The sequence below is a fragment of the Cynara cardunculus genome (assembly GCF_001531365.2).
Source record: "Cynara cardunculus var. scolymus isolate 2C chromosome LG 1, CcrdV1, whole genome shotgun sequence".
In the NCBI taxonomy this organism is placed as follows: domain Eukaryota; kingdom Viridiplantae; phylum Streptophyta; class Magnoliopsida; order Asterales; family Asteraceae; genus Cynara; species Cynara cardunculus.
This window is the reverse complement of record NC_037528.1, coordinates 2798372-2812609: the sequence shown is the minus strand read 5'-3', so window position 1 is coordinate 2812609 and position 14238 is coordinate 2798372. Positions and strand designations below refer to the sequence as shown.

The following is a 14238-nucleotide window of genomic DNA, read 5'->3' as shown; positions in this document are numbered from 1 at the left end:
ACTGAGATAAAGAATAAAATGAAATATTAAAATCACGATTTATCTCGCTGCATTGCGCGAGTACGCTTCTAGTATATATATATATATATATATATTTATTGTATAATTATCAATTTGAATTATTTTTATTACTTTTGAGTTCAAGTTGTGGAGGAGTGGAGTATGTGAAGAGAAGACAAGATAAAGTTTGAAGAGAAAAATAAAAATAAAAATAAATCCAAGGGAGTAAAGTGGCAAATATGACAAGAATACATACAAACAAACATACCTATATAGATTTGGCATCACATAAAATCAACTTTTTTTTTTTTTTTTTAACCTGTGAGACATTTTTTTTTACACTTGAAACTTCATAGTAAAACGTTGTTAATGTAATTTTCACAATGTTTTTACTATGAGGGTTCGGTTTTTTTTACCTTTACAGCATTCGACTATAAAATTTCAAGTGTAAAAAAGTAATCGCACGAAAACAAGTTATTATGACCTTACATATATATATTAGGATTTGGTTTATAATAAAGAAAGAAATAATTATGCCCGTGATAAATCCAAGGGATTTTTGACTGACTAATTCAAATTCAGATGAGAAGAATGTGGGGGTAAGGTAAACCCTCCATTATCGCAGGGATAGAGATTTACTAGACCAAGCATCAAAGTAAGAAATCAAGCCAAGTCTATATTAAGACGTTAATTAAGATTAAGGGCACCAATACCATCAAAGTATATTGATCTAAAAGAGTTACTGACCTGACCGCCATTACAGTCACAAGGAAGGGTTACTGTTCCCGGAGCCGGAGAGGGAGGCCACACACTCGCATAATAAAGGCCAAACCGTTTAGTTAAAGACGGAATTGGGTCGAAGCCTTTTTTCTGTTTGGATGGCCAATTGCCCATGCACGCCTTATTGGTGACACCCCAAAACTTCTTTTGCTTTTATTTTAGGTGTTTTTTTTTACTTATTTCAGTCTGTCAACGGTGATAAGCTAAATGCTAGTGTTTGGATGAAGAAAAATAAAACTGTTTATACAGGTAATAAGCAGTTTTTGATAAGTTAATCCATCATAACTTATGAAAAATTGTTTATTACCAGTTTATCATTTTAACTTTGTTTTATTAATGTTTGTTAATTATTAATCTTATTGATATAAATTTTTGTTAAAGATATTATTATAAATGATGAAAAATAATTTTTTACATGTTAAAAAATCAAATAAGTTAATAAGCAATCTCAAACATTCCTATAAATCAATAATATGGAAGATTATCATTTTTGGTCATTTTACATATATAAACAAAATTTGCCAAACACTTAAAAACAATTTATCAGTTTATTGTTTTTTGGTACCGCTATAAGCTAATTCAAACATTTTTTTACAGAACTCCGGTTTGATATCACATAAGTTAATAAACATTTTTACAAAAAAACATAAGTTGTTTTAAATAAACAATCCCAAACACCCCTAGTCAATGAATAAATTATAAAATTACTAGGGCCACAACAATTGTTCACTAAACTATGCAATTCAAATTCAAGATATAGATATCTTTTTAGAAATTGGTCCTTGGTTAATTCTTTAATATTTTATTGCAATTGTTTTTTAAAAACATAATAAATATGAAATTAAAAGCTAAAAACTAAATAAATGACACAAACGGGAAAAGCTTGCCGACCAACTCGGAAACTTGTGTTTTGAAAATATATATGATTGCACACACCATACTCTAATTTTTTATACTATGACATGACAGAGGAATAAAGCGGTGACATAAGTCCCGTTTCAACAAGCTTACACTCTGAGTTGAGTATGATTTGTAAAACTGAAATACATGTGTAATTAATTATTACATTATGTCACAAGTTTTATATATAGCTACATGTTTTATATGCTTACGATTGCGCTCAGTACTGTAGTTATGCTTGAAATTTTATGAAATGCATGATATGGTTTTATGTGGAAAATGCGTCTGGATACTAACGGATAGGACATGTATCGTTAAAGGTAGCCCCAATATGCTTTGACAGTTGCCTGGTGAGATAACACCACAGAGTTTCCGATTGTAATGTTTTATGATGATTATTCAAACAATTCTATTTTGCTGATCATGTTTTCAAGTGTACTTTTTTAGGTTTTATAAACGTATGTTTGGAGAAAACTAGTTGACTATTAGTATTCATCTCTCAAAGGATGCCATAGCAAGCAACTCTCGAAGTGCAAGGAGAAGGTCTAGGAGTAGCAACAATTTTACCGGTAAGAACGAACTCAAGGACTGAGAGTCTTACCTTGTAAGTGAGTGCGATGACTCTTACCACAGTTAGTGCTTACCGGGTAAATTGTTTCATACGATACCGTTTTGGTCAACTATAATCTTACCCGGTAAGTAAGTGATGGTGTTGAATTTTGCCGGTAAGCACTTACCAGGATAAGCGTTTGACAAACGGCCACTAAGTGTTGGTTTCCGGTTTAGACTTCAGTTGTTAAGTTTTTATTTTTGGTTATGTTGGTCTTTATGGTTTGTGTTATGAGATAGTTAGACATCACAACTCCGGATTTTGGGCATTGAAAGGTTGGTATTATAGCCAGGTTTTCAAGAGAAACATGTTATGATCTATGGCCTAAGCTTGAACTCTTAAGTGTGAGAACGGGGGGCCTTAGTGTAAGTACAACTCAATAAGCGTAGCACATATAAGACACAACTCAGTTCAAGTATTGTACGACACATTGTAAATGCAACATGATACTGCAGTATAATGAAGGAAGTTTGATTTAGTTATAAGTGATCTTGGTTCCTTCCCTTGTAGGTGGTTAGTGCTAAGCATATACACGCAAGGTGCACAAACATAACGCACGTGCAGGTCAAGGAAAAACAAGCCGAAAGGACTTGAGTGCTGCCGAGGCAACCTAGATCATAGTAGCACTAACAGTCCCGGACAGAGAATGACTTGTACTACAATATCGACTAGTAAATAAGGATTCTTGTTACCGGTTGCAGTGATTGGCATGTTGTGTTGAACCAATGTTTCATTTGTTCCAGTGAGTTGTGAGAACCAATGTTCCACATCATTATGTTTCAGCTAAATAAAATTCGATTGAGATTTCATATAAATAAAAGAACTGATCCGATGAACTATGTTTTTTTCTATTTGAGCATCAGGGTTTAACATTTTTCACCCGCCCAATAAACTTAAGACGACAGTCCAGGTAATGAGCACTGGAATAAGAGAAAAAAGACAAGATCATACATGAAATTATATTGGAAAATATTGTTTACCATTAGGTTTTGGGAGATCCATCTGGACGCCAGAAACCTTTCCTACCAACAAGGAATCGTTGCTGGTGTAAGTTGACCGACCAATGAAGTGAATGCAGAATTGGTCTCAGCTTGTTTAAGATTTCTATGGTATCTTCAACTATCACGACTCCTCCTGGTCTTAATATGCGATCCATTTCCACTGCACCATCCAACATCTCACACCTGCAAATTTGAATAGAAACAAGTTTTCAATAAAGCAACAGGATAAACCGCATACCATATTAGTGTTACTTCTCCCCTAGTAAACATCAAGCAAACAGGGGATTTTCTATATCAGCTAGATTTGGACCATTTTTGCTCATTATATGTTGAAACCTTCTTTCTCTGCTTAAGGGCTCGATTGGAGAGTAATCTAATGGGGTTCCACGTATTCTCACATGATATAAGAACCAAGGTCTACCACTCTAGGGACTCGACACTCTGGAAAAAATTGTATCCTTCTGGCCCCCTCTCGACACTCTAGAACCATCTGAGCTCGTCTAGCCTCCATTGGAGGGGTCGTGTAGGAGTCCCACATCGGTCTGACTTGGACCATTTTTCCTCCATATATGTTGGAACCTCTCTACTCTCCTCAAAGCCTCTTTTGGAGATTAATCTAATGTTGTTCCACATATTCTGAGACTGTCAAATCTCCATGGAAGCAGAAATTTTGACAGGGCCCATGAAATTGATGACACAAACACACCCAAATTTTGACAGGGCCCATGAAATTGGTGACACTAACACACCCAAATTTTGACAGGGCCCATGAAAGTGGTGACACAAACACACCCGGATACGGAGATTGGGAATACATAAATTAGATATATTCAGAAGAAGAAAAACAGATATAGAAAAATTTATAAGTTGAAAGTATTGCTTAATATAGAAACAAAAACATGTATTTTATGCTTGTGAGATAGAGGAAAGGGGAGACTACGACAGGTCAAATCCTTTTCCCTGAACTGTTAAGACCATAGATTCATCAAGTAAAAGTAGATCAGAGTAAGGTTTGAACTTAAGCATGTGCCTATTTTATATATCTACCGCGTGAACAATGAAGATAGTTTCTTATTTTTATTGGTTTGGTTTTATGTTTATATTACATATAGAGAGACACACATGCATATATTACCACACTCTTGTTTCCTTAATTTTTCAAATTGACAAATCCTAGTATCTAAGCATCCTCATGAGCTGAAATAAAAAGGGTGAATTTAAAGAGCTATATACCTCTGTGTTAGGTTGCCAAAAAGGAAGCTGGAATGCAGAAGATCGTAAGATCTAGGATATGTACTAAGTGATTCACACCAGTCATGGTAGATACCAATCAGCCCTCTGTCGAATATTACCGGCAAAGTATCGGGTCCATTAACAGGAATAACATTCATCACCCATAGAGGTAGATCAGTCAAAGCAGCAGCAAACCTGATCAGCAATCAAAACATCTTAGACATGATGAATCAGTGAAATCCGTTAATCAGGAACAGTACATAGAATGAAAAACGAACCCTCCATAACCAGCATTCATATCCATTACATTCCTCACACTTGACCAGTTTACACCCAGGCCTCCTAGGTAGACATTTGCAACAAGTTCAGACCAGTGTTTGGTATCCTCATGAAAGATCCTTTCAGCATCTTGTTCGGTTGAAAGACTTGCAGGTTTACTTTTGAGCCTTTCGGGCCAAGGTGTAGGCCATCCATATGAGCTTCCCGTTTCTGTTAGTGGAATTGCAGAAATACAGCCATCAAGGGGTGCATACCTACACAAAAAAGAAGATGATTATGATGATGACACTTCCACTCGAAATAGTACCAACATGTTTTCATCTACCATGAAGTTTTTGGCCGGAGATGCTCATCACATAGAGGTGGATTGTTTTCTTTACGTGATTTGTAGCAGGAAGAAGAAACAGGCTTCTCGTATATAACCAGTCCTATTCCAGATGAATCGAAACTTTTGGCCACTACCTTCCAGCAAATGGCTTGAGTGAGAATCACCATGGCTGCAAGAAACAGAAACAACTTCAATCAAACCAGATAGATGATTGACTTTAGGATAAATAGCAGAAGACTTGAGAGGTCAGTTTCTGGATAACAATTTAATGTCATGCAACTACAGGAAAACACGTCTAGAATTTACACTACACTCACCATCCCAGACTTTTTTATCTCTCTCATCATTGCGGTAGACTGGTGTAGCCGACCAAACAAAAACGCCGCCGGGCCTTAGAATCCTGTTTAACTCCAACAACGGATTTCCACCTGAAAGTTCACCCATGAAGATTACAACTGTCTAGAACTCAGAACATAGATAAACAAGTATGATAAACCAATACCATATCCATCCCAATGAACCCTGCATCGCGCACAGTGAATCAAATCAAAGGCATTATCTGGAAATGTCAGCCTTTGTGTTCCAATTACTGAGAGAGTGGCAGGAATTCCTCGCTCCAAAGCAAACTGTATTTGAGCTTCATGTTCATCTTTTGGAGCAAATGACATGGTTATAACATCTTTGTCCAACAAATAGCCACCAAAGCTGGCAACACCACAACCTACATCAAGAATCACCCTTGTGCGCTTTCCCCAACCAATTTTTGGCAGATTCTAGAAGAAAACGAAGAACATAAAAATAAGCAAGTGGTGAGATAATAAAACAATTACATTGATGAGATGAATATAGCCACCAAATGTAGGCACTAAGGCAACCTATATCTATAAATTCTCTTGTGCACTTGCTGCATCTGATGATCATATACATATGGAGATTGTGAATACGTTAAAATAATCAAGAAAACCAGAAAAATATTAAAATGCAGCCGCAGAACTAACGGGCATCAGATTTTAGAGTATCCAAAGATTTCTAGCAGACTAGCATTATATGCAAGAGAATACTCTTACAGTCCTTGCCTTGGGGCGTCCTGCCAATCAACACATAACTAAGAGAATATTCATCTTTCTGCTCTGTAAGTAGCTAAAGTTGAACAAATATGATAGCAAGTACCTATAACATAGCATGTACACAACAATGCAACAGATGGACAATGATGTCTGTAACCAGCAGCATGGCTACCATATAGTTTTCAGTATTGATGAGACTATTCAGTAGCATAAAGCGAATGATAAGCAATTAAAAATCAGGAAAACAGCCCGAATATATGACATCTATTAATATGTGCAAGTGCTTGACACCATAAGCACCATCTTATTTCAACAGACCAGCTTTTGTGAATATTATTTGGTCCAAACATGCAAACTTCCGCAATAAGTCTACCATTGGAGCACGCAGTTGAGCTTATCGTCACCTTGTTCATTATACCAGGCAGTGACAAATTCGGGATTCCTAAAGTGTGGATTCGAAATTATAAATTAGCCTTTTTATTTCAAGATGTGAGTTCGATTTTACAAGTCATTCAAGACTACCATACAACTTTGTACTTTTATGTGGTCGAACTAATACACCGGCTCAATGTCCCCCCTCCCGCTCCCTTCCTCTCCCTTCTGACACCAAGTGAACTTTTGGGCTTTCATTCATTCTACATTCAGAAAATGCAATACTTATTCTGCCATTTATAAATATTATATACTTTTAAAAAAATGCAATAGAACAACCAGCAAATAATATAGTATATGCACAAACTAAGTCTTTAGGCCCATGTTGCTTTTAATAAACCCCAAAACAAATAACAAAGTTAACTTCATTGTGATAGGTATTACCTTTTCTATGTATTGGATGTAATGAGTAACTCCCTCCTTAAATTGAGTACCTCCTCCAGGGAAAAGAAGATAATCACCAGATCGTTTCACCCAGTTTTGTTCCTTCTTGTATTCAACAAGCTTAAGGTGGGGGACATTGTTCAACCATATCTGTAAATTGATGCATTAGCTGACAAAACCATAAACCACAGAAAGCCCAGAGAGCAAAATGTTCACCAAAAGCTACATGTGTATGTTTAACATGAACAAAATAATATAAAAAATTTAAAAATTACCCTGGAGAAACAGTTACCCAACAAATGAACGCGGTTAGAAAAAAAGGACAGCAAGTTTAATTCGAAACAGGATAGGTATAAAGAAATGTCTACCAGCTACAATATGTCTCGTCCAAAATATCAAATAGAAGCATGAATAACTGATGTCTATTTTAAATGAGCAAGTTCCTTTCAGAAAAATGTGCAAATATAGTATCCCGCTTTTTACTCTAAACAAAAGTAGGTCTCATTTCTTAGGATAAATTAAATGGTCTTTCAATGATGCTATGTTTAAAAAATAAAAGTTTGCTTTTTCCAATCTGAATTACAGAACTGTAATCATCATATCGAGTTATAATATGTATCTATTTCCCCAAGTGGCAATTCTTAATGGGATTAAAATATGGTAACCTGCTCGTGCAGGACTCTTGTTTCTTTGGTAATATAAAATCAGTACACAGGCGAATCTCCATACAATTGAGTGTGTGCAGTACCACTTATTTAATAAATAAACAACCTTAACAGATCTCCCCAATAACCCTAGCTGAATAACACAAACCAACAACTTCTTGACGCAAAATTTCAATAAAGAATATTTAAGTTAAATATAGAAATAAACCTTACCAAAGTAGCAATCTCACCATGTCCCTACTTTTAGGCCAAGGAACTGGCACCTTGTATCCAACAGGAAGCGGAATCAAACAACGAGGGTTAGGTTTAGGGCAATGTCGCTCTCTATGCTCCATATGCCTTCTCGATTTCAAGGACTTTATCGCCTTGTAATTATCCAAACACGGTATGTAATCCACCGCCAGTGGACCCGGACACAGCTCCCATTCGAATACCAAGTCGGCACCACCACCACTATCATCCAAATCACGATCTGTTGCAATATTACTTTTTTTACCGTCTATTTCTAGTACTGGCACCGTTGCCGTTGTGCTAGAGATGTTTTGTGTGACCGTCGGATGAGAAGAGGGTTGAAGGACACGGTAGAGAGGCGGTGGTTGGGAAGTGTTGGTGGAAAGGATGAAGAAGCAGACGAAGAGAAGTAGGAGGAAGAGAGATGCAATGAAAGGATATCTGCGTTCTATTAAGAGATTTTGAACGGAGATAGTCATCGTCGGCGGCTCCGGTAGCGTATCGGATCTGCAGAGACGAAGGAATCCGGTGATCTACAGGGAAGAGATCAAGAGAGACGAGGGCCAGTGTCTGAACGCGTTGAAGTGCTTTTGGGGGTTTGGAGAGTGAGATCGCGGTAAATGACTCTGATCGATTTAAAATATAGTTAAAGCATGCGTGACGTCTGATCGACAAATGTGGGCGCCTTTAAGCGATTCCCCCTCTCAGATTTTGACACGTATAGAAAGAAAATTGAACGGTGAGGATCAAACCGTAAAAGTCAAAAGAAATTTGAACAATAAAAAATAACGCCCACCGTGGGGCTCGAACCCACGACCACAAGGTTAAGAGCCTTGCGCTCTACCAACTGAGCTAGACGGGCTGTTATTGGCTGTTTGTAATCAGTCAAACTAATATACACGAACCTAAGATTAAATTACCAACAAGGGATGCTCAAAAATCCGATCAACCCAACGTAAAATAACTCAACCCGATGTCTAATCGAGTTGTAAATTTGTCAAACCATAGGTATTGGGTTGATATTGGGTTACACATATTTTCAATCTATTCATATCTCTATATAACTCATTCATATATATCTTCAGTAACTGTGAACATATATATGTAAATTGAGAAAATTAATTGAATGTGATATACATTAGAATTATGGATAAGTTGTATCAAATGGTTGATGATGAAAAAAAAATTATGAGTAGAGAAATAACATATTCAAGGTTAGAAGAATATTTTAATATATCAAAGTATCAACCCGACCAACCCGTATGGGTTGGGTTGGGTTACACTTTTGGTTTTGGTTGGATTAAGATTTTTCCAAACTGCGAGCATTGGTTTGGGTTGTTCAATTGTGTTCAACCCGATCGACCCAACCCATAAGCATCCCTACTTTCAACCATTACCAATTCGACAAAAAAGTTGATTACTAACAGTTCTAACTGGTCCCACATCAAACCTGCCTCAAAGAACACCAATGTGATGAGACGTTTTTCACCCATTTAGCACCCGACACTTGAGGATGCCCGAGGTCGAAACCTGGATTTGTCTTGTACTTAGACAAAGTCATCATGCCCCTGTGGCAACACAATTACGTGTCGAAGGCCATTCATAATCATAAACAAATAGATGATTATTTGGTGTTGATTCTAAAAAGATCCAAATTGATTTTATTGGTGATTATTTCTTGTTTTTTTTTTTTGTTTTGGATCACAACAGTTTTTGCAAAGCAAGAAAAAATCGTTCAATTCATGTGTTGTCCATTTATATGAACTCCTAGACTAGAAAAACCATGACACTGCTACCATATTTGTAAAGAGTAATTGATTATTTTGATTCTATTTTACGAGTTTCAGTTACATGTCTTTATTAATGAATGATGAGAGCTTCAAATAGAAATGCTAAATGTCACGAGAAAGTAAGAAGAGAATATTCATTTCTGAATTATTTAAAAATTCATTTCAAGATGCATATATGAACCGATAGGAATAATGTGTTGTCCGTTCATAAATGCATCTTCACATAAAAAAAATCAGATTTTTCGATGACTCACATATAACCATTTTCTAACCCTTCGATTTTTACTTTGTCACGATATTTAGTTTTCATGTATGAATCATCCCCTTTTTATTGAAATAAGGGTATTTTATCCGAAAACATTTAAAATAAAATTATATATGTAAATTAATAGATGTGGGACCAAAAATGTGAATAATTGAAGTAATGGAAGCAAAAAGTAAGAACATAGATTAGTTTTTGACGATGAAAACAATGTTCGGAAAAAGGCGTTTAAAGTAGCGATTTGGGTTCGTAATTTCTAACTTTTCCTTGAATATTTTATATGGTTTTAATTGATCCATGGGGAAAGTCTAAAAAAATCTAACAAATTTTCTTATTTTGAATGGTTTAATTTGTAAACTATTTTTTTTGAATGAAAAAATAATTAAATTTTCTCATTTTAAATAATTAAGTTCTTAAACTATTTTTTTTAAATAAAAAAACCATTAGACTTTTTTGTTAAATGATTAAGCCCTAATTTTTTTTAAATAAATAAATTATCGGACTTTTACTAGTCGGTTAATGTAAATTTTTTTGGGTTAAAAGAATTTAGGTAACCAATTTTTACAAGTATTATTGTTTATTTATTAAAAAATGTTCAGAAACTTAATCAATAAAAATGAAAAAAATTAATGGTTTTTCATTCAAAATGAAAAAGTTTTATGATTTTTTCATTCAAAAAGATAGTTCAGATGTTTAATAATTTAAAATGAAAATGTGTAATGGTTTTTTCATTCAAAAAAATAGTTTAAACACAAAACTATTCAAAATAGAAAAGTTTGTTGGGTTTTTTTTTAATTTTTTTTTTGATCTGATAATAATAAATGGGAAAATCACCAAAATAATCATTTTGTACAACCCACTATAACAAAATAATTACTTTCTAAAGACATTACGAAAATAACTATACGGATCACCCCCAAGGGCGATCCATACTATTCATAAAGGAAAAAATTTGTTAGTGGGTCCCACTTTAAGCCACGTCACCCCGATCACCCCCCAAGGGAGAGCCACGTCAACATCCCTCCCCTTGGAGGCGATCCAACCTAGAATTGTTTGGTTTTTCAAAAAAAAAAAAATTGCAGTATTTTTAATAAAACTGATACGCCATTTAAATTGTATTTTTTAACTTTTTTTAATCAAATTTCATAGGTAAAGGTTTAAAAATAAACCATGATAATTATGGAGACGCAAAAATTATTTTTATCTGATTTGGGTTTCGTAAATCAGATATAATATCTGATTTACGAAATTTGACCTCTATTTCGTCATTTTGTGTTTTTGATTTGACAATTAATGGGTGTTTTTAATAAAGATGAAACAATACATAAACTGTGTTTTTTAATTTAAAATTTCACGTTTTTCCGTTATAAAATAAGACAATGATAATTGTGATTACGAAAAAATTATTTTTAGCTGATTTTTGGAGAAAAAATCAGACATTATATCTGATTATAGAGACGCAAAAATAAACCATGATAATTATGGAGACACAAAATTTATTTTTATCTGATTTGGGTTTCGTAAATCAGATTTAATATCTGATTTACGAAATTTGACCTCTATTTCGTCATTTTGTGTTTTTTATTTGATAATTAAGGGGTGTTTTTAATAAAAATAAAACAATACATAAACTATGTTTTTTAACGTATTTAATTTAAAATTTTATGGTTTTTTGTTATAAAATAAGACAATGATAATTGTGGTTACGAAAATATTATTTTTAGCTGATTTTTGGAGAAAAAATCAGACATTATATCTGATTTACGTAGCTTGACCGTTTTTTTTTTCATGTTATGACACCTCTATGACGTTGATTTGTACAACCAATACAATCCAATCTCAACCGTTCATTTAATTTGATGAATATGTGGGGAAGGTTATCGGAAGGTACTCTACAACACCATTTATATCTTGGAATAAACTGTCACTTTGAAGATACACACAAACATCATCACTTTGACGTGATTTCATGTTTCGTGATGGTTGATTGTGTTTAATGGGTTAAAAGTTGTAATGGGCGATAGGATGACGTGGCTCGCCCCCGGGGGTGGATTGCCCTTGGGGGGCGATTTGGGTGGTTAGTTTGGCAAAACCTCTAGAAAGTGGTTATTTTGTTGTATTGGGTTGTATAAATTGGTTATTTTGGTGATTTTCTCATAATAAATTCATGGTGTGACTTTTATGCTTGTATCTCAGAGTTAACTATTAAGAGGTTGTTTACCCAAATGCTTATCCATAAAGTGCTTACCTATATGAGTCAACATTATATTTACTTTGATGCGTAAGATTTTAGTACATCAAAACGTATCGAATGCAACAATTTACCGGATAAGCATTTACCTGAGTAAGAGTCGTCATCTTTATTTACGGGGTAAGACTCTTCATCCTTCTCATTGCTCTTACCCAGTAAGATTCTTGACCCTTGTCATGTTCGTTCGATGAGAAAATTTATCCAGTAAGTACTTACCAAGTAAGCGTTTAGTAAACGACCCCTAAGTATCTTAAAATGTTTAAAAGTCGTATTTAGTCGTATATTAACAAACGTTTTTGTAGCCATTTTTTTCTAACTAAATTTATGAGAGTAAGTTGCTATTTCATACATTTACCCCAATCTAATATTATGTTTCTCTTTATTACCAGATTATGCAAATTTGAACCAATTATACCTGTAAAGTTTGAACTTGCACACTGTTACATATATTTCAACTGTTACGATACAATTGGTAAGCACAGGTTTTGTTCACCTAGGTCATGTTTGGCATATATGCCAAGTAAAATAAAGCTTGACTTGATGTAACTAGTTATTTGTATATTATTTGGTACAGACATCTCCAAGTCTCCTGATGGTCATTCTATAAGGTGAATGATCGTGTGAGAGGCAAAGTTATGTTCAGAAGCATAAGAAGGAATCTGAACCCTTGATCACTTTTAATCTTATGCCCAAAGATGAATTACGCTTTATAAGGGAATTAATCTGGGCATCTCATTAGTGTTGACGTTCAATTAGGATTGATCCAAGAGTGGAGATCTCTTCTTACGTTTCTCACCATAACTTTCTTTCTCACCAGAACTCAACTCATACGCACACACACACATACACACCTACTACTAGAGCTTGAATTTAATAACATTCTAGATAGAGTCGACCTCGAGCATAATATGAAGCTTATTTAACTTAAACAAGTCGAGCTTCAAAATATCGACATTCTACTGGACTGGATCGAAAGCTCAATTAAATTTATCAAATCGAGATGAGCCAAATGACATATTTATTTGTTTAAAAAACCAGGCAACCAAAATATAAAATTGATCAACTTTGAGTCGATAAATGAATTAATGAATATCGATTTGAATCAATAATTAACTTGTAAACTTGAATCTTATATCATAATATATATATATATATATATATAGAGGAGCGTTCAAATGCGAACCCTCTCCGTTTGTGTAAACCGTGTGAACCAATCTCAACCATCCATTTTCTTGATCAATGGTCAAGATTTGTAGGCTTTATTTATGGAAATTAAAAAAAATAAAAAAAAAATTCAGTTTATTTAATCAATAAGGGTATAATGGTAAACATAATTAACAATTCCTAAGCTCCTAATCGCAATCTTTCATCAGAATCCCGTCTTCATCGCGAACATTCCCAAATCATTGCAAAGGTATCACTTCTTCCCAATCGAATATAGTGTTTCCAAAATCATCGATCATCAGCATATTCAAGAAAAATGGTCGGCAATAATGGAGGTATGTCGAATAACTTTGAAAAATACAATTCATCATGTATCACGATGAAAGTTGTGCATTAATCTCGAATAACTTTGAAAAATTAAACTTGCATTACAATGAAATTATTTCGTTACAATGAAACACTTTCATGATGAATGTATTTCATTAATTTTTTTTTAATTTTTTTCATTACATATTTCACATGAAACTATTTCGTTATATATTTCACTTTAATCTATCYCATCATACACCYGTTTCATTATACGTATATTTCAAAAAGAACAAAATCCAATATGCACTCGTTTCATGACCATTCTAACAACAGAGCGGTTCAACTTCTGATATAATGCATCATGTATCACGATGAAAGTAGTGCATTAAACTAGCTATACTTTCTTAACTTTTCACATGAATCTATTTCATTAACTTTTCCACCTCAATCTATTTCATTAACTCTTTTAAATTAATCTACTCCATAATGCACCCATTTCGTGATACGTTAATTTCAAAAGTAACAAAACGATTTATGCAACAGTATCATGAC

At 34.2% G+C, this 14238-nt stretch overlaps 1 protein-coding gene and 1 non-coding gene across 2 annotated transcripts; both read right to left on the bottom strand.

Annotated features, from left to right (window-relative positions):
- Positions 1–3071: 3071 nt before the first annotated feature.
- Positions 3072–8406, bottom strand: LOC112515147 (probable methyltransferase PMT23). Its single transcript, XM_025121827.1, has 8 exons — positions 7910–8406; positions 7015–7164; positions 5634–5904; positions 5449–5559; positions 5129–5300; positions 4803–5057; positions 4525–4719; positions 3072–3474 (listed from the first exon to the last, which is right to left on the bottom strand). Exons 1-8 carry the CDS (start codon positions 8387–8389, stop codon positions 3273–3275), a joined length of 1836 nt encoding a protein of 611 aa, XP_024977595.1. The 5' UTR covers positions 8390–8406; the 3' UTR covers positions 3072–3272.
- A 293-nt stretch (positions 8407–8699) lies between these two features.
- TRNAK-CUU lies at positions 8700–8772 on the bottom strand. The gene has a single exon. It is a non-coding gene; the product is annotated as a tRNA-Lys (tRNA).
- Positions 8773–14238: the final 5466 nt, after the last annotated feature.

Bases quoted from the DNA above. Each gene is read 5' to 3' on its own strand.
- LOC112515147 (XM_025121827.1), bottom strand. From the start codon at position 8,389: ATGACTATCTCCGTTCAAAATCTCTTAATAGAACGCAGATATCCTTTC. The intron at 5,560-5,633 runs GTATTGGTTTAT...GTGAACTTTCAG, and splicing joins GGTTCATTGGGATGGATATG to GTGGAAATCCGTTGTTGGAG. The intron at 5,058-5,128 runs GTAGATGAAAAC...TTTTTTGTGTAG, and splicing joins CTCCGGCCAAAAACTTCATG to GTATGCACCCCTTGATGGCT.